The sequence below is a fragment of the Scophthalmus maximus genome, chromosome 10, assembly GCF_022379125.1.
Source record: "Scophthalmus maximus strain ysfricsl-2021 chromosome 10, ASM2237912v1, whole genome shotgun sequence".
Taxonomy (NCBI): Eukaryota; Metazoa; Chordata; class Actinopteri; order Pleuronectiformes; family Scophthalmidae; genus Scophthalmus; species Scophthalmus maximus.
In genome coordinates this window covers 15,837,797-15,864,809 of record NC_061524.1, presented here as the reverse complement: position 1 = coordinate 15,864,809, position 27,013 = coordinate 15,837,797, and the positions used below count along the sequence as shown (strand labels likewise).

The window sequence follows — 27,013 nt, the reverse complement described above, 5'->3', positions numbered from 1 at the left end:
TACTGTGTAGCATGACGTGGCATCCGCGAGACGCCGACACACGCGCGGGTCCTCAAATCACACATCTACATCATGGGACGCTGCGGTCTCGAGGTTAGTTGTGGTAATAGTGACACACGCAGACATGAAAAAATGAAATAAAAATTTAAATACAAACAAATAAAATCTTTTTTATTTTCTCCGACAAAGTGCACGCCTCAAATCTACAAAGCAGCACATTACGATGTAATGGAATAAATACAATAAATTCCGCTGAATAAAAAAAAAAAATTAAGAAAACCACAAGCGAGGAGATACACAAGTACCTGCACAATCACACTGGTGGCAGGATTAAATCAGGCTCTTTAGAAAGGCTCCGCGCGGCGATCCGCTTCTTCCGCGGCGACCGTTTCACGTCTCCGCGCGCCTTTTGTCCCCTTGGATGAAGCTGTCCCGTCCTCTACCTTTCTGAAGTAGACCAATTTAAACCCTGCATTTTTTTATTTTTTTTGTAATTGAGAACTACCAAACTAACATGAAAGAAATACAGGTGCATAATCTCATGTTCATACACATCACCACCCTGGAAAACTTGTGCAATAGCAGCAGGACCTCCGAAATCGCCGACCTACTGCGGAGAAATAAAATAAAATAAAGGGAACACATTTTCAGTTTAACTGAAGTTACTACTCGAGTCTATGTGGTGCAACTTAGTGTTTGTTGTTTTGTTTTTTTCTGTAGGCAAATAAAATACAACATAAAAGGCAAGGGAACGCGTCCCTTAATATTCCACAAAATAATTTAGTGCTCTTTAAATAAAATTAAAAACACTTGTCATATGGGTGGCTCTTTAAAAAAACAAAAACTCACAGGCTGAAAGGATAATGCTCTAAGAGACATCAATTATATTAGGAAAGAACTTAAATCCAATGGAAAAAAAGACAGTATTGACAATAAAATTCTGTACAGAACGCAAAAATCAATATACAATACAGTACCTGCAGATGTTATGCATACAGTACAATTCTCTTTTTACATAGTTTTAGTACGGGCTCCAGCCGGATCTATATGCTGACTTAACACGGGTGTAAAAGCGGCTATTTTTTAGCTTTTAGTAATTTGAATGGTTATTCAGCGAGGAGAGCAGATCTCGTAGTAGGCGTTTAGAAAAAGAGATTGAAAACCTTATTGCAGGATGGCCATCTTCAGTTGCATACTGCATGGGTAACATGAATGTGTCCTATGACGAGGAGCGGCGGCTGATGAGAGAGAGCCGGACGGAAGAAATAAAAAGGGGGCGGGGGCTTAGCTGTTTTTTTTTTTGCTATCTTTCCGTCACAGAGGTTAAATCTTGCGAGAGCTCTCTGACCCACTACCCTGTAGAGTACATTCGTGGCCAGTATTGCACGTTACCAGCCGAGTCCACCCTGATTCTGTGCGCGAGGACCTCCAGTGCTGAGTTTCTTGTCCTGCGAGTCAACACTAATCCAGTGATGAGGCGATACCGCGGCCGGAGCTCGCCAAAGACTGACCGGGAGCCGCGTCTGTCGTCACAGTTTGAGCTCGTTGGCGATTTTGCAGGCGATATTCTTGAAGGCGATGGACGTGCCCGATATCCGCTTGAAGCGCACGCCGTTGAGCGAGAGGCGGGGCAGCTTGCACACCTCCATCTCCCACTGAACCAGGTTGTCCTGGCGCGCGTCGCCGTGGACACAGAAGAGCAGGAAGCGCTCGCGCTGCTCGTAGTCGCAGCTGTTGGCGTCCAGGACCTTCCGGATCTCCCTCATCATCTCGGCGGGCTCCATGGAGGAGGTGGTCTTCATGCTCCAGGTGAAGCGCAGCGAGCGCGGCTTGGAGTCCCGACCGACGTCCTCTTTAGTGTCACCGGACAAACTCCTACAGTGATATGAGACAGAGAGAGAGAGAGAGAGATTGAGGGAGGTAGAGGTTGGTTACAGGCTTTCGTTGAAGTCGACGCCCTCGATCAGATTCTCACCTCGGTGTTTCTGTCCTGGCGCTGGCCTCTCCCTCGCTGGGCACCCTGAAATAAACCAGGAAGACACTGTTACTCCCACAAGCCGATGTTAACACAAGCCCCCCCCCCCCCCCCCGGCCACTACCAACACCAGCGTCATCATCACTGGACATAGACAGGGGTGTTTCAGGCATCATGCCAGGAAAGAATCCACACTCCTGGGTATGGGGGTTCAGCACACAATGAGGTGACTGTGCCTTTTTTCGAGGCACGTTACTATCGTGGCTCCTTCACATAACCAAGTGCATCCTACGGTGTACTGTACTCCACCTTTCCTTAATCCCCACAGTTCAGTAAGGAGTGTAAAAGTGTCTGTGGGTCGTTGATCTGGCCTGCTTAATTTGCCTTTTTCTCTCAAGTATGTTATCTTAGGTGCAGCATGAAGGGGGGTGGGGGGGTAAGGAGAGGAAGGCCAGCAACTTGAGGAGCAGATATTGTGGCTTAGCACAGTAGAGGCTGGTGAGCTGAGAGGCTTGTTCTCGAGGCAGTTGACACGTGGGAGGGAAATACACGGCATAACAAAGGGTTGTCAGTAAGCTAGGATGTGGTGTGGTGGGCAAGTACGTAACGGGTTGAGGGAACATGGGCCAAGGTCATAGTGGGCACATAGTTTGGTTTTCTTGGGGGGGTTTTGGACAAGGGGGGAGGGGGGACAGGTGCAGCAAGCGTTGTGTTCTCCTACCTCCAGGCGGACCTGAAAGACAGAGCTCTATGCAGAGAGAAAAGGAGAGAAAGCTGTGAGCCTCTCCCAGATGGGCCAGCGTCTAAGTTACACTAGGAGCTAACTGGTGTATGGGTAAGGAGGTTCTGCCCTTTGCTCGTCATATGGACAGGACAGGGCAACGGTGTGCAGCTATAATAAGCTCTACAGAATGCGAGCAGAAAAAGTCATCAGAACACATTTTGCACCAAGTCATCCTTAAATCTCTCCTAGATAGTTTGGTTTTGGGGGAATTTTTATATTTTTTTTAAGCTTAACCAGTGACAGACACATCCATGGATGATATTGGATAGTCTACCTGTGCACTTGAAAATGAAAACTGATGTCATACAGTGAAAAAGGTCAACTGTTAGAAGTCATCTTTGAAGAAGTCTAAACTGGCATTTCCCCAATTAAAATTTTTGGACCTGATCCCACTGACATTCAGTGCGTATAGTAATTAAAGATCAGTGGCCAACATCACCATCCGACATAATTCAGAGACATTAAACAGCATCCACAAAGGAAAAGAATAATTCCTTCAGAACGGAACCATCCGTTTGACAATCTCACACTTTGGCTTCTTATTCCTGTTTTTTTTTTTCAGGGAAGGCTTGACAGAATGTACCAACGGTTTGCAACTTCCACACGCCAAAGTGAACCTGAACACCTGAACTGTCTGGTGCAAGGAGTGTTGTGCTGTGACCTAGTGTATCATCCGTGCGGTCTTTTGTCCTCACTGACCTGCGGACAAACTTGGAGGTGATCTTGCCGATGATTCCAGTGGAGGTGCCCCTGCGTTGCTGAGCGAGAGCCCCCGTGTCATGGGATAGCGTGGGTGAGGCGGGGGGGCCGTTGTAGGTAGCGCTGCGCCGGTCCCTGAGCTGAGCTCCATGGAAGGTGCTGCGACTGGTGGTGCCGCGGGGGAAGCGGTTCTTCTCGGGGGTGCTAATACTGTGTGCAGACGGAGACGTGGAGGGACCCCGCGGAGAGGAGCTGTGAATGTATAGGAAAATGAAAGGAGAGAACACATGTCACAAAATATAGTGCATCTCATGTTCGCCAAGTGTAATTCATACTTTCAGCTCCTTTTCACGCTCTTTTAGAATTTGTTGTGACAAGATCAGGCTGCTCACCTGGCTTTCAGCTCTGTGTTATCATCGATGGGGGGCAGTGTGCTCTTCGAAGGATGCCCCGACGATGACATGGACTTGGTGTGACGAGGTCGTGCGGAGCTGACTGCAGTCGATTGGGTGCTACCCGACACCTCAGTTAAACTGAGGACCGAGGGGCAGAGAGCGTTTGCACGTGAGGTAGGAAACATTTCACTGAAAAGTTGTACACGAGAACATGATACAGAAAGAATAACTCGGACAACACGGAGAGCCAAATCTCACCCTACAGGTGAGCGTGACTGTGTTTGTACTCACCTGCTGTCTTTGCCGTTGGGAATAGCGGAGTAGCGATCGGTGGAGGATCGTTCGCACACATACGTGTTCCTGCGAGTCATTGATCCGTTGGTCTATTTGCGAAGTGAGACATGTTTTCAATCAACAATAATAGGATGAGGGACAAAAATGTAAAGCTGTTATCTCTACTTTTTCTTTAACATTATTTTTTTCCACATCTTTGGACCCAGCCACGTAAGTTATGTGAGAATGTGTATTTTTTTTCATGTGTCCTCTACTTTCTTACCCCCACAGCACTTGTGGTTTTCTTCCTCTCCTGCACCCCCAGGGGTGAAGCAGGGACGTCTCCCTTTGAAGTGTTTAACTCAAGCCGGCGTGCTCCGTCCCACTCCTCCCTGTGGTCACTCTCCACACTCAGGGCCTGGCCACGCTTCGTGTACGACACTGCCGGGGGCACGGCCGGACCCACTGGGAGAGACACACACACACACACACACACACACAGGGAACAGGTTTACATACACTACACCTTCAACAGATCGGACGCCATTTCTAGAATGAAGAAACAAAGAAAAGATGAGGACACTGTCTTTGTTACAACACTCGGGGCCACTCACAGCCAGGATTTACACATCATCCAGACTGTCAGATATTTACACTCAATACACGCAACAACAAATTTGTTTCGTAAGTTGTACAGCTACAGAAAGCCAAGGTGAGCGGGTACAAGGCAAAGCTGTTCCCTCCTCATGCTTTGAGGTGCTGTTCCTGAGGGAGCTGCAGGAGAAGCAGCCAGCCAGCAGATGGCGGCAGACACAACGGCCCCACATGACAATAGAGGGAAGCTGCTTCACAACCGGTGCAGTGGTCAGGTTGAGTCACTGACTTGCACGTTTAAATGTTCTGTTTGTGAAAATTAAACCACGATACGCAAACAAACTAGTTAGTTAACGTCGGGCGGATGTGTGCTTTTTGTCCATCGCAACAGTCGAGGCAAAAATGTAATCTATGAACACAAGGAGTAAAATGTGCTTTATTTTTTTATTAATTTATCATTCCCACGCTTAAAATATTTTTTAAAGGTTAATCAGATTTATTCAGCGGCAGTGGATCACAACATGCACTAGTGCTTTGCTCAGAGGCACATCAGCAGGGTGGATGTGAAAGCAACTTCCCCCTACACATCACGCAGCCCTCTCAGAGCTGGGAGAGATGAGGTTACTTTACTTGGCTTCTCTACGACACCACCACCACCATCATCATCCCCACCATGATCGCTGTAGCGGCGCTGCTTCTGATTGGCCGAGATGCTGCGCGTGACCTTGGGATGGGCGGGGGAAACGCTGGAGCCATTGTTAATGTCACTGGTCGGTCGCTGCCGCTGGCCCAGGACACTGTTGGTCAGAGGCTCACTTCCCTCAAACTGAAAAATAAGAGACACAGGAAGGGGCCTGCGGTCAGTGCGTTGACTGATGGCGATGATGTTGAGGTGATGCAAGTAAACCAACTGACCTCTGGAGCTTTTCTGCCCAACAGCAGGTAGGTGGCCATGACCTCATCGTACTTCTGGCCCTGTAGAGACTCTGTGATCTCATCTTTAGGGAAACCCATCGTCACCATGAGCTCTGATGGCGGACAGAAGTCAACATGAATAACACAGGGTCGTGGAAATGACATGAAGCGTGACATTCAACATCCACAAACACACAAAACACACACACACACACACACACACACAAACTCATACAGACACACTCACAACACACACACACACACACACACCTATTCGGGATGAATCACTGAAGTCTGCCTCCGGCTCGATGTGAGGCTTTAGCTCCTCCTCCTCATGACCCACATTCATCCAATGGTCTTTCATGATTTGCTAACAAAGAAACAAGACAATTATACATCATAAATAATAATTAATCATGACTGACATCAGTTAATTATACAATATGACGATTGAGAAATGGATGACTTGGTGGAACTGCGTAGACCTTGTTGATCGCATGTTCGGCTGTGGCTAAACAACAGTGAGATCAATTGTTATTATTGGTGGAGAAATCTTTACTATTGAACTTCAGCCTGGTTCTCAGTGCGGCAGAGTTATCGACTCTGGACAGATATCCACAGCGAATTCAACTGACAACTAGTGAATATATGGTTTGCAAAGAAGAAACATCCAACATTACAAGTTTAGTTTTATTTCTAACAAACCTTGAGCAAATTCAATTAGTTTGAGTCTTTCTGATTGTTTTAAATAAAGATGAATAATGTTTCCTAATCTCAATCGGACAGGCCCGTAAACAGGAGTGTGCAACAATTACGTGCTTTCAGACGACGCACGGCAATATACGTTCCAAATCATTAGGACTTTCTGTTCGACTGCACGCCTGTCCAAACAAACTGTGACGATGCAACAGTGCAAATGCGGGAAATACCTCCAAACTGCCTCGTTTGACGGGGTTGAGGACGAGTAGCTTCTTCAGCAGGTTTTCACAGTCTGTGGACATGTAGAAAGGAATGCGGTACTTTCCCCGCAGGACCCTCTCCCTCAGCTCCTGTACACCAAACCAAAATGAAAATTAGCGACAAGAAACTGCAACAAAAGCGAGTTCAATGACCACAATATTGTCTAGCTCCATTTTTTGGTTCACGTAAAATCCTGAGGGAAATATTCGGCTTTTTAGCTGCTAAATGCTTTATAATATTCACTAGCAATGACTGCAGAGTATAGGGGCTTTAAAGGAGCCTTTTGGCAAAAAAACCAGCTGCCAACCGTAGCTGAAAACAAAAGTTTGTGAGCAATAAAACCAAAACAATGTGCTGAAACGTGCTTACAAAGCTGTGTAGAATTGAGAGGAAATGGCACAATCGGCTGATTGGCTATAAACATACATAGCAAGTTACCGAAGAATATTTCCCCTTTTCTTGACCCACTGCATTCACTGCAGCTTCAAGACTTTCTCTCTTTTTTTCCCCCCAAAGCTGCTGCATTATTAAATAAAGGCGGATTAATCTCTACAAAGTCTCGTTCCAACTGACAAGACACAGGAAATTCCACTCTAAATTTGGCCATTCAAGTAACCCAGTTTTGGGATGATGCATGTAGACATCCTAACTGACTTATAGGAAACTGGGTTAAAATACCAAACTGCATCCCTTTCCTTTTCATTTGTTTATATGAATTTGGTCTCTAACTGATATATCCATGTATTCTGATGTATGCACGTATTGCTACTGGTCACCCAACCCCCCTGCAAATGTGTGGTATCATACCTTCTTATGGAAAACTTATTAAAGGGCTCAGTGAGTTTCGAATGGGCTTGGATGTGCAACGTGTCCTCTGAAAATGTCTACAAACTGTTTATACCTGATCTGAGCAACAGTCAAAAGGCAAAGCAGGAAAGTCTATTACAGATTGAAACGAGGTGCGATGAATCGTGTAAAAAACAGACAGTCTCTCCCAAGAGGCATTTGTGGTGGTTCGCTCAGTTGTACAAATGTAAAAAATTACAGCTCTAGTTGTGTGAAGGAGAAAAAAAAGAAATGTAAACCCTGTGTACTTTCCCACCTCTGCACACCTGGCCAATTCTTGCAGAAAGAGGTGATTATTGTTAGATTTTCTGATGGAAAGGTGTTTTTTTTCAGACTATGTCAAGGAAAGATCACGTAAGTCTTCAATTTAATCCCCCCCCCAAAAAACGCTCTTCAATTAAGCCCTGAAAACGACCAACTGTAAAGCGATGACGTGCGAACTGCTTTAATCATGGGAAAGACTGGCTAATAAGAAGCTACAGCATCAAAGTTCTACATAAACAACTTGAGCAAGACTTCTAAGAAAACTCTATTCATATTACACATCCTAGAACCAGTGCACACCTTTAGGTTCTGGCCGTCAAAAGGCAGTGATCCGCTGACCAGTGTGTAGAGGATGACCCCGAGGCTCCAGACATCCACCTCTGGGCCATCGTACTTCTTTCCCTGGAACAGTTCTGGAGCAGCGTACGGCGGGGAGCCACAGAACGTGTCCAGCTTACTGCCCACGGTGAACTCGTTGCTAAAGCCAAAGTCAGCTATCTTGATGTTCATGTCTGCGTCCAACAAAAGGTTCTCTGCCTAAGGTGGGTAGAGGGGAGGCAAATCGCCAAACAATTATTAAGATAGAGGCTTTTTCGCTATGGATACTTCGGAAGAGATCAGATATCAGAGAGTTTAGTATGAGTTTAGATGCTCACCTTCAGATCCCTGTGTACTATCCTCCTCTGGTGACAGTACTGCACTGCAGACACAATCTGAAACAGACACACACACACATCATAAGATTAGGAAAGAAAACCGTCACCACAGTAGTTAAACATGTTACATGTGAATATGATGAATAAGATGTATAAATGATGTGAAAACATGGACACAAAGAGCACAGCAGGACTGAAACTAACAATTACTTAATTTGAATTCCTTATTAAAAGAAGTAAAGTAAACGGCGAAAAAGTTCACTGGGATGTCTTCAATTTGATTGGTTTGTCCGACAAACATCCCAAAACCTGACAAATTTTAAATGAACTGTTAGTATCAAAAGTATCAAAACTTCTCTGCTCTTTCTTTTAAGCTGAACCAACGGAACATAGAAAGACTGCTTTCGAAATGTGTTCATCTGGTATAGCCTAGTGGGCTTCAATGCTGACTTTGGTACAGAAGGTTCAATTCCAGGTCAAGGCGTGGCTAAAATGGGCCCTTTGCCTCACTGTGATATGAGTCAAAAATCCATGATTGTAAATCACTTTGGACAAAAAGCGTTGGCAAAATTTATGTAATGTAAATAGCATTAAATTCAGCAAATTTTGTTGCTAACATAAAACTTTGTTAAGTGGGACAGGGACTTGCGTTCAGAAGAGGGGAAAAATATTTGATCATCAGAAGCTTCTGTAATCTTCATCTGAGGTTTATGAGCTGCATTTTTCCCCCCATGCAAATCAACATTCAACAGTCGCTTTGGTGGCTGACGGGGACATTTCACTGACATATGCCAGAATCGCGACAGCATCAATCCAAGAGAAAACACACTGTTCTTTGACAGAGGCCACCCACATGAACACTTTTACCTTTCCAAATGTTGTGCTATTTGTACTGTAACACACAATCGCACACTGTGTCACACACCGTTCCTCTGAGTCATCTAAAAACCATCAGTGAGGGATTTTTGAAGAGCGTGGATGTGAAAAGAACTAGTTTATCAAGATCTTGCTTTATTGAATGAAAAGAAACAAGCGACAAGTGTTCCAAGTCTGTTAGGGCATAAATAAAGCACCAAAGAGGCTTAAATTAAATTAAATGCATTAAACTGCTGTAGATACCTCTTTGCCTCCGCATTACCACTAGGTGTCAGAGAAGCATCTATGAGGAAGTTGCTCTCAACCCGTTTTCTCAGGCCAAGCTATCTGCGCTCCATCTTTCCTCTGCAGTTGGTGACGAAGCCTGAGCTTGGTGCATGCAGTCTCCCCACTGGAAAACGCTAAACGGAATGACGACAGAGGTGCGAGCGCTGCAACGCTGATGACTCACCTGTCGGAACTTGGCCCTGGCCTCCTTCTCCTTCATCCTGCCATGAGCCACGAGATAATCAAATACCTCTCCTGGAGTAGACGTGGAAGGAACATACAAAAATGAAGCAGTTCATTCTCATCAGGCTGTAGCTATTATCACAAGGAGGTTTAGCATAGAAACGTATCCGTGCTCCCTGTGAAGTGTGTCTACCTAATGACATTTTACATGGAGCAACAGATTTGTAAAGATCCAGATTTTCTGCAACGAACATTACATTAGAGACAGCTTCAACTTACTGTACACGACCTTGTGTTACACAGTACTCACATTGTTTTTCTTCTGACAGTATTAAATTGCTCTAATTGTGGAAATAAAAAAGCAGAAATAAAATATCTACTCAGTGTCACACATTTAGGGAACATGCATTAAAGTGTCACTCACCACCACTGGCATACTCCATAACCAGATAAAGAGTCTTCTCTGTCTCGATCACCTCGAACAATTTCACTGCAGTGGAGATTTGGAAAAGGGAAATGAGGCAGGGATAAAGTGAATGAGCTATTTACAGTAGAATGGATTGGTTCAACAAATCTTAGCGGAGTTTACTCGTCTGGTTAGAGTAACCTCATTGCATCCAAATCAGAGAACAGTAAATCATAGGATCCTTCTGAAAAGATGATGAGTATATCTAATTTAAAAGCAATCTTTGATTGTTCTTTGAAGCATGCACTGCCATAATGGCAGTGGGTGCTGGATGTGGGTGCAGCAGCTCCTCGGCTGTCGCCGTGCAGCGGCAGGTTTCAGTTTGAACTTACCTATATTTGGATGATTCAGTATCTTCATTATTCGGACTTCCCTGAAGAGCTGTCGAGACACAGAGGGACATTAAATGCCAGCTGTGTGAAAGCCCCGATTAGTTATTAACTGACCAATAAACGATAAACTCCAAATGTGTATACGTATATCTGATACTGGATTATTCCATGCAGACACGGACCTGAGGATCACCGGACAACTGTACTGTGTGTAAAGCAATATGACTGATGCAGTGAAAAGGGTCACACTGAACCCTGCCCGACACAGGGAAGGAGCAGAATTACAACTCCAAGTAGCCAGACAACAGGGAGCCACTGCAGTGGTAGTATTACAAATACCTACACTTTGCTGCCTAATATAATCATCTTAATATGGACGTGCAAAAAAAAACCAACACAGCAAAATCATATTGATGCCTTTGTGCTGCAGTTCTAGATAAACGGAAAATTCCAGCAGAGTTCGAGCTCCTTCGGAAGGTTTCATTCGATAAGAGTCCGCCTCCTGCAGATAGAAAAAAGTTTATATTCAGCCTTGGGAGAAACCACTAAAAGGAAAATCCCTAACTCTGGTCAAATTCCTCTGAGCACCGCGCATAACGGTTGAGAGCAAGTCAGAGAGTGGAGCATTCAGACGTTATAATCACATTAAATGCGCGTCTCCCCCAGTCTAAGTGTGACTTGTTTATGTCAGACGAACTCCTGCAGCCACTCAGAGGTGCTGTTGAATCATTTACCTTCTGCCGATTCCCAGTCTCGCTGTGCTGAGGGTGCGTTTGAGTGTTACATTTCAACACTCACTCGACTGGGATTTCAGCATCCGCCGCTACCGGAGACAGGACACGGGTATTTTTTTTTCAGCCATTCTGCTGAACACTTTGATGGAGCCACAAGTTCATGAGCGATGCTTTCATCTCCGGTCTATTTTAAATGTGACAATTGCTCTACCCGTCGTTACCGAACATGTCAAATTAAAGAGAATGAGATTGGACTCGACGGCGGTGTGTATGCATTTGTGTATACCACTGTGTTCGTACAAAGCTTCTAATGGTCCGTTTGAGTCTTATATAAGTGCTGGAACAGTCCGTGTTTCTAGGTCATCAAACACAGGCATTACACCAGTGTGAGCAGGCCCGACTCTGTGGGTCCTCGGCTACAGTCTGGTTCAACAACATGCAGGTACAATCTCTCACTCTCATTCTTTTCCTCTGTTCCCTGTCTCTACTTGCTCGACTGCCTCCACTTTTCGTTCCTTTTGACACCTCTCATGCCATTAGCCCCCGCACGCGCACACAGGGCATTAGGGAGTATCAGGCTTAAAGAATATGACCTGTTATTGTCATATTTGTCTTACAGTCCCCCAAAACATCCCATAAAATGAGCAAGCGTAAGGCTACACAGACAACAATGGGACAACTCTATAATCAAGGTGTTAATTGATTATTCCTCTGGGCCATAGAGCATGAGCACTGTTGTTCCCACATACACCATCACACGGCGTGTGTATTAACACTATTAAAAACATGCACTTTACTCATGTTAGTGTGTCCGATATGTTTGGAGTTGAGGGCCACGGGCCGTTGGGAAGTATTGAGAAAATAACTTACATAGTAGCGTTAGCATTTTGGGGGTCTTTTAGTGGTATTTGTGGACATGGTAAGAAAAAATAGAAGTGCGATAGGAGTGAAATTTACCATTGTAACTAACCTCAAACGCAAATAGGTTCAAGGGGAAAATATTCTTGGTACAAACAGAATACTTTCATAGTTTAAATAATCAAATACTATGTTATAGTTTAAAGAAGTGCACAACTGCTAATTTTCCTCACTCAGACTTTGTAATAGTTCAATACATGTGATTTTTCTGCTGTAACACTCAAATACATATTTTCTGTTATTAAAGCAATGCATGTGTCTATTTTACATCGGAGATTTTAAAGTAATAGCTGTGCTGTGCCCGCAGACTTAATCCTTTTGATTTGTTATAGGACAGAGTCTTTGTCTCCAAGCTCTCCCTGTGTGGCAAAAAAAAACAAACCCTGCTCCATATTCATCAGCTGCTATTTTGGCCTGAGAGGTTCCCCCCATGGTAACACAGTCAATTAGCGATGGAAACACACTGAAACAATCATCAGTACGCGTCCTGCAGTGCCCAAGAATAACCACGCAGAAGTCACAGCCTCAAATGTGCATCCATCCACGCGTGTGACGCATCTATCGAGACAGGAATTCTTTATTATTCTGATTCTGAATGAGTGATGGACACTCTCTCTCTCTCCCTCTCTCTCTCTCTCTCTCTCTCTCCCTCTCTCCCTCCCTCTCCCTCTCCCTCTCTCTCTCTCCCTCTCTCTCTCTCCCTCTCTCTCGTTTGCGTCATTGCCCTAAAGCCCCTCACATGGGAAGCACGCATGCGGCCACTTGGAAACAAAAATTAGAACAAATCTGAGAAGGGAGGTGGAAAACGGACAACAACAAACACAGTGACTGTCAATACTAGCTCAATAGTGATGTAGCCACCGTGGAGAAATGACAAGGGATAATGACTTAGGGTGTATTTGATCCAGTCGTATAAATATCAATGACATCGACCGGCACAAAGGGGATTCAGTGTGGCACGAAGCCGCTTTTAAGGTGGTCCTGGACAAGGTGAACATTCTGGAGAGGAAATGATAATGATTGACAAAATGAATTAGAAGAATAGCTGAAAAAATACAAAATGTGTATCACACACACGTGAAAACACGGCGTTTGCGATGTGCCCGGGTCTCAGCAGTCTGTGCCAGTGACCTAGTTCCACCAACCCAGGGGCGCCCAGACTCCCAAACTAGCCTTAATTACAGCTAGAGTCCCCATGCAGAAGGAGCAGAGCAGCACATATCAGTCTGGGAGCACTTACAGGAACTGGCTGGACTATTTCAGTCACAGCAGCACAGCTGCTCGGCCAACACTGAGATTATTGATAGGATGAGTAGCCTGGAAGCCTTCATCCCTCAAACGGGTGAGTGAGTGAGTGAGTGTGTGTGTGTGCGTGAGTGTTTTAACGCGCACACACACTGTACCTCAAAACCAAGTATCAGTAAATAAGCCCTGCTTGCTGTTTCGTTGTGGAGAGACTGTGGGACATAAAAGGACAAACAAACAGCCAAAGAAGAGGGATTGAAAGTGTCGGTGACATTCGGACGCTCCGTCCTCTCCTGCCCTCGACTCCTGAGGTGCTGGAAATAAACCGGACAGGAAAAGGCCCATCTCATCACATGGCCATATCTCTCTCTGTGCATCTGCAAAGGTGTACCGTCTGTTATTCATCGACCACCACACACCGAGGGACGACTCAGTCAGCAGCAGACTTATCCAGACAGCCCAAAAGACACTTTTGGCAAAAAATCACTTTCAATCAAAGTCATGGCAGCAATGACAAACCATCCGTTAACCACACATAACTTCACGGCCTCGACGTTTGATTTGCATTATGATTCACCTCGGACAACAGTGCCGTCTGTCTAATTACATTCCGCTCATATGAACGAGACCAAAGCTCCTCTCGCCCATGGGCTCGGCAGCGTTTCGCTGGCTAATGCGGAGTGGCGGGCGCAAGACAGACACAAACAACAGACATTAAGAGAGCTTGACCCCCACGGTGGGCTTTTTACAACGGGCACAAAGTACTGTACACAACCAGAGACGGGGTACAGTATGTTGTTCTGACTAACTGAAAAACCAGAACACATCATGCCGTTGGAGACTTCAGGTTAGATCTGTGGTAATAATTTGGTTTGGCTTTTCCTTTTCTCCTCTGTCAGTGTTTCTGTCTTGTTGCTTACGTCCCTTCACAGCCTGCAGCGTGTTTTGCGTCAAAAGTCAAACACATTTTCCAAATGTGAGTGGCTCTTGCATTCCAACATCGCAAGATATGATTTTGTCTGAAACTGCACATCCACAGCAGCTATTCTGACAAGGCGATCATATCACCCTCAGTTTTTTGTTGATGATCTCTTTTGTATAAGAACTGAAGAGCAAAAAATAACAACCAACAACTCTTATTTGCACATTAGGAGGAGACGGCGAGCGGTGGGACAGTGGGATCAGCGCGGCGTTTGCACAGTGAAAGAGGGGATTAACGGAGAGGCCTATTTTAGGGCTAAAATGCCGTAAAACCATGACAACGTCAACATCCCTGACCACAGATGACTCGTGATGCGTTTCCTGTGGCAGATCTAAGGAGGTGCTTTGGAAGCTCAGCTGACCTCATTTCCTGTTACACTGAAAACCCACAAAAAAAAGTCACACGAGGGCAGCGAGCGCCAATGGGCCCTAAAGGAACAGACCGGAGCTTCATTCCAACCTCATGACTCATCCTGGCCTCTACTTACCGCTTTTATATAAAATAATCCGAGGGAAACACCAGACAGACAAAGATAAGCCCAGGAAAGGAAGCTGATGTAAAAAAGGTGGATTCTGAATGGGACTGCATGTCTTTGTCTCTGCCATATGAACCCTACTTTAAATCCTACTCTGAGATAAGTGAGTGGATGGACTGCTGCACACAGGTACAGCAATGAATACCTGCATATGAAATATTGCCAAAACTATGAGTGAAACACAAAAAAACAACAACACTTTTGCCAGCTGGAGTCTTCTGCATAAACCAAAGGATCTCCCGTATGTCTGCATGTGTCATGCTAGTTTATGTAAGTGTGCGTGTGTGTGTGGCTGTATAGGATGTGCCAAACAGCGCTGGCGGTGCCTCCAGTGGCAGATGGTGAGCCCACAGCTCGGGTCTTCTGAGACCATAAAAAGAGCGATCAGTGGCTTTTTGACAGGCTTGCATGAAAGAGCAACCGTTAACAGTGAGCGGAGTGATGTGGCCAGATCAGACCTCTCAGACCTCGCTCACCCACTCAGACTAACAAACAGGAACACAAAAAAACAACAGTATACAGTGAAATATCAGTACCTCCCCTGGTTTATCCTCCTCTGTACAAAATGTTTAATCAAATCCAGAGCAGAGCAAGAGACGGAAACGAGGTCCACTTTTCAGATGCTCCAGAGAATCACTTAACCTCTGCTCTCCATGCACGTAAAAAGCCTGAGTCACTGAGTCAATAATTACGCCCGTCTCTTGTTTATATCTGCCTCTAGAAATAGCCTGCTCAGCTTTACATACCCATGAAAAAACATACCCTGCGCTGTGATAACTCTAACGTCCAAGGAGTTGCGTTGCATGACTGACGTGACTGCATAATCATGGCTGTTTAAAGGGGGGAAAGACTGAAATTCTGGATGTTATTTTTTCATTTTACATACAACATCCAACAACATTTCTTGCCAACTGCCCAGGGTAAGTGTCATTATTATTCATTATAGACACCAAGAATGTCTAATCAAAGAAATTAAAAACCAAAGCAAAAATACTGAAATGCCAAAAATAAGTATGTTGTTGACCTTACTGGAGACTAATGTTAGATTTTCTTAAATTTATTTTGATCATTTGTGAATTTCAATGAACAGAGTTGGAGGGGAAAAGTAGTACTCCTGTAGATCTCCAACATGTATTTGTTGAATTAGACTGGTCAGTTTCCCTTCTTGTGCTCTGGAACAATAACTCGTTACGGGAACAGTGACTGACATCATTTCCCCGAGATATTATTTTGGCAAATCCAAGGTCACAATAGTAACCAGGCAAAAACTGTATTAAAAGGTGGAGGCTGCCTTTATTGCATCCATAGTAGAGCGTTCAACAAGGATCGCATAGGACACTCTGAGTCAATGAGATAATCGATTCGATCCAGGAGACTGCTGCTGCATTATCAGACGAGCTTCTGCATTGCAGCTGACACTTCTGTATACCATTACAGCAATCTATAGTACGGAGCAGAGGACATTAAAATCTACACCTACGTAGAAGCTCCACACTGAGACACAAGCACCTCTAAGCTTGCAGATACACAAACACACGGCAGTTTTCACACATGGCGCAAAAAACATCATCACGTGTGATATCGCACCAGTGACGGCTCATTTTCCAATAAAAAACTGTAAGACCTCGACATATTGACCCTCTCGGCCCCACTGCAACTGACTTCTGAAAGGCTCACTGAATAATTGATCAGAGAGATCCTGATTGGTCGGCAGGCTCACATGAGCCGTTCCGCAGCGGAAAACCTGAGCCAGCGGGTATGTAACCAACTTATCATGACCTACACAAAAGCAAAAATCAGTGAAGTCAGAGTCAGTTTGTATTCAGAATCACACACACACACACACACAGACACACTCCTAAAATGGTCATTACACCAGTGTGTGTGTGTGTGTGTGTGTGTGTGTGTGTGTTTGCAGATTAGGAACCACACAACAGGCCGTTTAACAAAAGAGCTCCCACAATGAAATTTATCTCGGTCAGATTAGACGAGTGTGGAACTGAGAGCTTGAAATTCTCACAGCATCTTCACACTGATTGGCTGAAGAACTGCAGTCAGATCCCATTGGGATGCGAGTCGATTACAGATGTGCTTTGCTCATTGAGAACAATGTCAGGAACAAAATCAAGCAAGAAATACCCTGGGGGAAAAAAAATGTTGTTTCAAAGATCTACAAGGAGATTTTTTTTCAAAATAACCAAATTTGGGCTCACATGCAATTATACTCTTATTAGCCTAGAACAAATTTCTTCCAGTAGCACTTATTGATTACATCTCATCCTTATTCCGACCAATGCTGGACGGCAGACTCTTTTAAAAAGTTGATCGTCATAATTTGCATATTGAGACGCTTGCAGCAGCAATATTTTCTCACTGTGGTGTCTTACAGTGAGACAGAGGCCAGGAGACATGTAAAGACATCAACTAAAAAGAGCAGCAGTGGTGAGCAAGGCTAAGATAATTTCATGACCATGAAGAGTCATTCAGCAGCACACCGGCATTATTTTTGATAAGGATCCGATATTCCATATCGGTATCGGGGCAATAGTCGATCAATATCCGATCCCATACATCACAGTAAACATACCAAACAAATGTTTCTTCACATATCTACTAAGTCTTGAACGACATTCCGGCATCATATTTTTTATGTTAATTTATTATTATTTAATTAACAGTTTACAGTTCAATTAGTTTTTTGCTTGTTTGAATGGTGCTGACCATAAAACATTCTGACAAAAGTTTTGTGAGAAATACAACAGCAGGATTCCATAACTCAGTCATGTCGCTGTACATACCGTACTTCCTTTAGGGGAGTTGATTATTTGTTTCACAGTTGAGTATGAGGTTTTAGATGGCTTGGTTAAGCAAAGTGCATCCTGAACAATGCATTGTTAATATTTTATTTTATGAGTGGGAAAAAGATTGTATCAGATTAGCATCGGATCGGTATCGGCAGATACTCTAGGTTGAAGGATCGGTATCGGATCAGCACAAAAAAGTAGTATCGTCCCATCCCTAATTATTGAATTTACAGCAGGCAACGCTGGAACATACTATGGCTGTGACTGTTTCCTCACACGGCGTCTAATCTACCATAAGGAATGCGCGCGGTTGTGTGTTGTCAGCATAAAGAGCTGGATTTGGACTCAGTGATCAGGAAACAGTCCCGAAGCCTTTGTTGTAATTGGTTATGACTGCTAGAAAAGGGTAAGTGACAAACATATCCAGGCGGGGGTATTTTTAGCTGCTCCTAACCACAAACCAACTGAGATTCAAGAGTGTGGGGGGGGGGGGATTAAACATGCCCTGTGGTCTCTCCTGACAACATCTGAATACATTATGGAAAGCAGCACATCCTGAGTTCAAAGAGTGAGGAAACAGAGCGTCAAAAAACTCACAAGTGACTAGCGGTAACTGTGACCACGACGTTAACGTTACCATGTGGCCAGAAAACTCTGACTCACCTTCTGTAGACTGGTGGGATTCAGCTGGGTTTTATCTATAATCTTCACTGCCACCTAGAATAGAGAAAAGACAGGCCAGCAGACAGAAAAGGAGGGGAGGGGGGAGACAAAGAGATAAAAGGCACGTTAGATGTCAAAACTAATTCCGGTTTTGTAATCGTGTGTTTTGGTCGTACAGTGAGAAAGCCTGCGTTAAAATGAACTCTCCTCATTATTTCGCTATTCTGCTGCGGAGCGGCTTTTGTCAAAACATGTCACTCTTGAATCGTCTGAACACACCTCAAAGCTCCTCTATTTGGTAATTTTTTTATGATGAGATGACGCTTTCGATCACAGATATTTAAAAAAAAACAGATACAGGGGGGAAAAAAACACAGCTATAAATATGCATTCGTTCATGATGGTGAATCTTTGATAAGTAAATGCACCCACAGACATTTGCAGGAAAGAAAGACAGAGTGGCTAAAGTAAACTGTCCCTGTGTGGCAGCCGAGCCAGTTTCAGTATATATATATATATATATATATATATACACGTATATGTTGTTATATATGCAGATCTCGCTGGGCAACAGTCCGATCCCTCCATCTCAATAATCACCCCCAAAGTGCTGCCCGCTGAAACAGACCTGCTCCCCTCGCTTTCTGAGAGCTCAGCAGCTTTCACAAAGCCACTAGCGGGGAGCCATACTGCAGACTCACCAGTGAGCGAGCCCTTACATTATGCTGACAGGTGACCAACGAGCACTTTTACTATATGATGCAATTGCTGTGAAAAAAAAAAACGTAGGACCATTTTGTAGGCGCACAAAATGAATTAACAATAATCGTAATAGTTTTAAATCGTCACTTTCACTTGTAAAAGGCTGAATTAATACAGATGTCGCCAGCACTAGCAGGCTGACTTTGTGCTCTAAACCAAAGACAAATAACCACAGAAACTTCTTTTTTTTAACCATTGTACGGAAATCAGAGCAATGACGATGGCACCGGTCGCAGGTTCATCAGCTTGTTTGCATAAACCAGTATTAAATGTCCATGTCTTGTAAACAAGTGGTCTGGGGCATCACAGTAGTCTGGTGGTCAAAAACGCTTCAAATCAGACCTTTGTTGCTCCTTCCGCACATTCTCCATCAACCTCTCAGATCTGTAATAGCTTCAAAAATAACTTTTTGTTTCTCTCTTTTCATTTTCTGGACTGTGTTAAAAGCCATTGCACTTACAGATGTTTGTTTTTTTCTCTTTTTGTCCAGTTGTAAGCAGGTCCTCTATTTCAAACACATGTTGCATTGTTGGATTAATAAAGCTGGCCCTTTCTTGTGTCATTCTTTACGTTCAACTGTTATACAAGATTCTGACAGGGATTGAAACCCTGACCTTTGGCGATTAAAGTTATGATGGAAGTATTAATTACAATTTATTATAACAGCACTACTGTATTAGGTCAGAGCTTAATAAGTATGCATTTGTGGATGCAGACTCTGGCTCTTGTCCCAAAAAACTTGTGAAAAAGGGAAAACCAGAAAGCAAATGCAGAGTCATGGTGGAAAGATTGCAGGTTATTCATCCCCGAGACCTACAAGTTGGTGGGACAGGAAGCTAAACCCCAGAATAACACCAATGGCTGTAAAAAGAACAACAGTGTAGCAAAATTCAAGTGGTGGTGGTGGTGGTGGTTGTGTGTGTGTGTGTGTGTGTGTGTGTGTGTGTGTGTGTGTGTGTGTGTGTGTGTGTGTGTGTGTGTGTGTGTGTGTGTGTGTGTGTGTGTGTGTGTGTGTGTGTGTGTGTGTGTGTGTGTGTGTGTGTGTGTGTGTGTGTGTGTGTGTGTGTGTGTGTGTGTGTGTGTGTGTGTGTGTGTGTGTGTGTGTGTGTGTGTGTGTGTGTGTGTGTGTGTGTTGGAGCTGTCCTCATGTGTCACTATTGTTCCAACTTCCACTATTCTCTGTACAGGAGTCACAGATATTCATTACATTACCTCAGATAGATACACTGTACGAATGCATTGATGGCGTCACATCATAAGCGAGTGTTTGTGTGCACGCGTGTATCTCTCCCGAATGGATTTCAGGGTGAATAATTCAGTCCCACACCGACAGAAGGGCAACGTGCATCACTGTTAATTATTCAGCGCATTAGTAACACGTGGGCCATATGCTCATCACCGTATGCAGGTCTCGTGATCGTGCGCACATATTGAAAAACATGCACACATGAATATTCAGACGCAAAACTTGGAGGGGAAACTTAGTCATAGCGTCATATTTATGCTGAAGTGCTTCACATGTTCCTCTGCACTTTTATTTCCCTCTCAACTGCTTTTCTTTTGTCTCATGATGTCTGTGTACAAAGGGAACTATTTTAATGAATATGATCGCGTCACATCCAGAGAAAAGGAAGGGTAGAAGGGTTGTGACATTTTGAAATAAATATTGCAATATTAGTAAGTATATAGATAATGTACTGTACATGATATCTTTTTACTGTGATATATATTTGTCAAACTAAACACTGTACACATTCTATATGCATTAGTTCATGCACATAATACATAAAGTTCATTTACTTTCGTACCACTGGACATACATATTTATTTCTGCTATATATTCTATGCCCCTTTTGATCATTTGTCTTATTCGCCGCCTGGTCAATCTTTGTCATAGTGGAGTCAAAATAATCTTATGTCTAAAACGTTTTAGTCGGTTGATGTGTGATGTGATTTCACTGAAAATTGATACACTAAAATTGATAAATAATAATACTATGGCCCCTCCCTAGTGGGTAGGATACGAGGGCAAATGCGCAGCTGAGCATTTGTGTGTGTGTGTTGTGTGTCCACATCCCGTAGTCACGCTCTTCAGTAGATAGAGTAAAATAAACTCGGTCACCTAGAAGCGACTGCCGCTCAGTCTCACTTCCTTTTTGCTCCTATTGATGTTTAAAAATGTGCAATAAAGCGAAACACGTTGTTTTCAGCCTTAAGAGACTTGCCAGGTCCAGGCTAAAATAACAACAGTTTTCAGTGGGTTGTGTTCTTTCCACCTGTTCTCCGTCTCAACTCTGCTCCATGTCTTTGCATTCTGATGAGCCAGCAAAGGCACTCAGGCAAACATGAGCGAGCGCATGACCTTCTCGGCAAACAGTGGGTTGCATACCCAGTGTTTAGCATTAGCATTAACGGGAGCAGAATGGATCAAACCGTTACTGGTGTCACCTTGGTGAATATTTACGCCCCAATACTCTATGACATAAACAGGAAGATAATCTAACTCTGAGAATTTAAAGGATGCAGGAGGCTAACACACGGACGTGAGAGGACACTTGAGGTTGATCAGTGGGCGCCGTGGCACGTGGCCGTGCCGAGGGAAAGACAGTGAACAGATAGGAGGTCACTGTTTTTTCCGTAGGGAAACTGGAGATTTAATTACAGACACACCGAAGCAGCACGTCTATCACCCGGACAGGTCAGCAGTGTATGACTGTCTGTGTCTGTGTGAGAGAGTGTGTGACAGAGAGCTTAGCCTGACCTGACTGAGAGGACTAACATGGTCAAGGACAATATCGTCATGACAGGAGATCAATAAATTCTTCAGACAGTCAGAACAGGCCAAAAACTGGATATCACTCGGAGAAAGTCAATGTCGCGTATACAAAATACACGACATACGAGTCTTTCTGTGAAATAATGAAAGCAAATAAGGCAAATGAAAACTGTTTTCTTACCATCTTTCTGTTACACTATGGTTTGGATGCATAAAATTGAAACTCAAATTTGAGTTGAGATGAGCAGATGACAGTTGATCGCTCGTACACTTTGGATTACTCTCAACTGCTTTTGTCTTTCGTTTTATTGCATTGTTCGTAGAGCTGAAATCATTACTCACCGGATCAATTAGCCAACTTACAGGATCTTAAGAAATTTTAGCTACTCACATGTGAACATTTGACATAATTCTTAGTCTTCTTGCACGAGTTCAACATCTGCAATTGTTGACGTGGGCTGTGGGACACTTCTTTGCTATTTTTCGACTATATAAACCAATCACACTATCGCTAAATCAAGAAGATTTTATGAATATCAACTGCTGATGAGAGCAACGCTAAGCTGCAGCCTGAATTGCTGACGTGTGGCGGGACGATGATTTATAAAAAAATGTAAATAAAAAAACTTGTCTCACCTCTCGTCCAGTCAGGACGTGTCGTGCCAGCTTCACCTTGGCAAAGTTCCCCTTCCCAATGGTCTTGAGGAGGCGGTAGTTGCCTATGTGGGGATGCTCCTCGGTGGAGGTGAAGGAGTTGCGACATCGCGGCAGACTGTGGCGACTCGCAGACTTGGTGGGGGGCACTGGTGGTTCAACGAAGACGTCCACCGATGAGTGCTGCGGAAAAGCCAAAACGAGTGGAGATCAGCGACATCCTTATTCCCCGACTTGAGCTTTGATTTACACACACACACACACACACACACACACACACACACACACACACACACACACACACACACACACACACACACACACACACACACACACACACACACACACACACACACACACACACACACACACACACACACACACACACACACACACACACACACACACACACACACACACACACACACACACACACACACACACACCAATGCTTCGTCTCCCTGGACCTCCACACGGACAACTCCTCTGGCTACGTTGGCTGCTACACACGCAAACAATGCAGCAGAGTGCTGCAGTGGAGGTTTGAGTGTGTGTGAGCCAAAACTGCGATATTTGCTGTGCAAACGGAGATGAACCCATTCACTCAGTGAAAAGTGTATATGTATGTGTGTGTGTGTGTGTGTGTGTGTGTGTGTGTGTGTGTGTGTGTGTGTGTGTGTGTGTCTGAACGTATATTCCTATATTTACAACTAGATACACACAGAAGTGCAAGCAAGCCCGCTGAAAGAACTTTGTGGGAGAGCGTCAGGAAACACCCCTCTTCTTTTGTGACAACTTACCCTCCTGACCTTAAGACCTTATAAGCCACAAGACAAGATTTGAAAACGTCAAGAGTTATAACAACTGGCTCAGCTGATAACAATAAGCATCCCTCTGATATGGCAAGTGAAGGTGAATTGGTAACAGCTTGCTGTAAGTACAACGCTGGCAAAAAGCCTCTGCTGTCTGTTTCCTCTCCTCTACGCCAGCTGCTGATGTCGGTCCAGGTCAGAGATCCCATGATCCTCCGCTCCTGAGCTCCTGACCACACCCAGCCAGGGAATAAAGCCTTGGTCTGGTTACCCAGGCTCCCCTGCTCCCGTTTCACCCGGGAAACGCTACACCCAGCAAGGGTGCACGCCGTCACCTCGGCTAGCCCGCATCCCGACAGAGGGAGAGCCACACACACCGCAGGATTCAAACGCTCCCCGGTGAGAGAGAGAGAGAGAGAGAGGTGGGCAAGGGCAAATCTTGACTAGATGCCAGTCAAAGTCAGCATCCTGGTGTCTACTGCACCAAAGCCCTCTTTCAGACCTCCACGGCAGAGCAACCTGTGGAGCCTGCACTTGTCTTTTTTTTTTTCATATTTGCAGCTCGTAAATATCCACACTAAAACGGTCTTCCTGATTCTTCGACTTTCGATATGATATGTCACGACGGCCTGTTCACAACACACTTGGCCTGACTCGAGGTATATCTAAACGAACCGAGGAACATCGAGAGAGGCGATCCACAATCAATGACGCTGTGTCGTCAGGGAGGCGAGGCATTTTCTTCAAAATAACACACACACACGCACTCACACGCACACACGCACACACACACACACACACAAAGAAAAAAAGCCAGGGGAGAGCTTTCTCCTATTGTCCTACACTAAAAAAGCCACTTGTCCCTCTGAGTAATAAGTTGTTATGCAATGCAGTTCAGCAGCTAGTGGGCCCAGGGGGTGCATGCTGGAGCCAAACGGAGGCAGGCGAGGCCGGCTGCTGCTGCTGCTGCTGCTGCTGCTGCTGCTGCTGCTGCTGCTGCTGCTGCTGCTGGTGCTGCTCCTGAGGCGCTGCTTCAATAGCTCAACGGCCTGTTAGGACAGTTACATTAGCAGTACCCCCCCCCAGCGGATGCACTGCCGGGAACGATCAGAGGGCCGACACAATCATGCAAAACTAACTGTCAAGTTTATATACCGTTTGCTGGGATATAAATGACATTTCTAATGAGATACATACACAAAGAAATATATATGTAAAAGAAAGAAAAGCAGTATTTTACCAGTGCGGAGTGAAACACCGCCGTGGGCCTTATTCCCCATTGTTGTGCTTGTAAACACACTAAAACACAAGGGGGCTTTATTCTGTGCCTCGTCTTGTTTCCAGGAAAAGGAAGAAAGAAAATCTGATGAGCCTAGATATGTCTGAGTCTGTCAGCGCACACACACACACACACACAGACATACACTCTCACACACACACACACACACACACACACACACAGACACACACTCTCACACACACACACACACACACACACACAGACACACACTCACTCACTCACTCACTCACACACACACACAGACACACACACACACACACACACACACTCACTCACTCACTCACTCGGGGGAGGGGGGTATTTTTAATATCGTGCAGGGCTCTTTGTCGCGGTCGTTCATAAACATTCCTTCACACAGAGGGACGAGAAATCTCGCGTGGCTTAAACGCCATTTATTTTGCCCCCCCCCCCAATTCTTTTCTTTTCTTTTCTTGTCAGAAATACGTCTGTCTCGTCAGAGTACGGTGAAGAACCCCTCTTCCCCCTCCTCCTCCTCCTCCTCAGCACCGAGCGTGCAGTTGGTGATGGCCCAATAGGTGATGGATGTCACATTGCGATGCTACGTTGCCATTGAAAAGTAGGGCAACATCCTCCCCCCACCCGCCCCTAATTATTGACGGTGTGGACCACAACCCAGCCTCGGTTGTACGTGTTGTTGTCGTCGTCGTCGCCCCCCCCCCCCTTCCCTCCTTTAATTGTCAACGCTGAACACCGGTGTTCCCGTTAAAGCGGAGCACGCTGACGCAGTGCGATGCCTTGTGGCCGCACTGTGTGGCACGAAACCGGGGGACAAGACACGAGCGAGCGGCAACCTCAACGCTCGGCTATTCTCGGCCACCATCGTGCTCTCCCTCCCCGTCGGCGGCGGGGGGGGGCAGACACAGTTTCCCCATTGGTCGAGTCTCTCAGTGAAACAAGTGAAGCCCACCCCTCATAAAAAAAATAATAAAAAAAATAAAGAAGCGCTGTCATAAACCTGCAACCGAACAGTGCGCTAAAAAGAAAAGACACGAAGAAGCCCATACCCCCCCCCCCCCCCCGGTCGGTTGGTGCTTTCGTTCCGCTCCCACGTCCGGTCGCCTCGCCGGTATTCCTGGAGGAACAAGAAGAAGGAAGAAGAAAACAGAAAGCCCGCAGCACTCACGTTCTCGGTGTCGCGCTCGTTCACCGTGGGCAATGGCGTTCTGGTCGACATCTTGTGTCGGCTCGCAGGCCGCTCGGCGATGCGGCGGGCCGGGGCAGAGCAGAGCCAGACGCGGTCCGGCGGGGAGCGGGGAGCGGGGGGAGAGGAGGAGGGGGGTGGGGTGGGGTGGTGCGGCGGTGGAGCGGTGCCTCCGTCCGGTCGTCCGTCCGTCTCTACATCCCCCGCGAACACCGCAGACGGCGGCCCTCTACCGCAGCATGGCGCCCACAAGGCCCGGCCGGACACGCCAGATTCTCCGATTAGCTTTAGTGCACTTCTCCTCAGGTAGGCCAGTGGCACAGACAGCAGAGGAGGAGAGCGAGACGGCGTGTGTGTGTCTGTGTGTGTGTGTGAGAGAGAGAGAGAGAGAGAGAGAGAGAGAGAGGGAGAGGGGGGGAGAGGGAGGGAAGAGGGGGGGCCAGGCCAGGAAGATGCGTCGGCAGCGGCCGGGTCTGCGCAGTGCATCTCAAACCTCCCACCAGGAAGGATGGAGGGATCTCTCTCTCTCTCTCTCTCTCTCTCTCTCTCTCTCTCACTCTCTCTCTCTCTCTCTCTCTCTCTCTCTCTCACTCACTCACACACACACTTCCTTTGTCTCATCCTCATAGCTCACTATTCAAGTCACCAGAAAACAGTTAAGCACACATGCTGGATTCAGTCCTGCAGGGAACTCCCGTCAACATCACCACTTGAACAAGCCCCCCGCCCTCCAGTAGCCTGACAATACGGCGATATTTCATATTGCAACATAATATTCAATAAAATTTAAAAAAAAATCCGATTATCTAAATAAAGTGTAATTTTTTTCAAATTATGTTCCTATTCTGTGAGATATGTCATCTGTGACTGGTTTAATCCCAGACGTGGGAATAATCGGCTCACCGCCCAGAGTCAGTTGATGCTCCATGTGGTGTGTGAATATGACAGTGTGGTTAAACACCGTCCAGACCAGAGAGAGAGGCCTAGTCCGGGGACGAGGCCCGTGTCCCACACGCTGTACACTGGGTAGACTTTGCCACCTGCTGGCCCGCTGCAGCATTACACCCCCTCCACTTTGTTGACCATCTGAACAACTTAATTTCCCCGAGTGAAGCGGGGGAGAAAATATATATATATATATATATACATATATATATATATATATATATATATATATATAT

At 45.4% G+C, this 27,013-nt stretch overlaps 1 protein-coding gene across 2 annotated transcripts; it reads right to left on the bottom strand.

Annotated features, from left to right (window-relative positions):
• Positions 1-150: 150 nt before the first annotated feature.
• Positions 151-26,303, bottom strand: LOC118283826 (serine/threonine-protein kinase MARK1-like). 2 transcript variants are annotated; one of them, XM_035606210.2, is made up of 18 exons: positions 25,815-26,303; positions 22,541-22,741; positions 18,367-18,420; positions 10,486-10,534; positions 10,112-10,177; positions 9,689-9,759; positions 8,362-8,418; positions 8,006-8,242; positions 6,565-6,684; positions 5,906-6,005; positions 5,636-5,748; positions 5,351-5,546; positions 4,410-4,591; positions 4,145-4,236; positions 3,851-3,991; positions 3,459-3,710; positions 1,976-2,020; positions 151-1,875 (listed from the first exon to the last, which is right to left on the bottom strand). In XM_035606210.2, the coding sequence occupies exons 1-18, from the start codon at positions 25,863-25,865 to the stop codon at positions 1,530-1,532; spliced, it is 2,373 nt and encodes a 790-aa protein (XP_035462103.1). In that variant the 5' UTR covers positions 25,866-26,303; the 3' UTR covers positions 151-1,529. The 2 variants fall into 2 exon arrangements, with proteins under 2 accessions (XP_035462103.1, XP_035462104.1); XM_035606211.2 differs by having other exon boundaries at positions 5,393-5,546; positions 25,815-26,298.
• Positions 26,304-27,013: the final 710 nt, after the last annotated feature.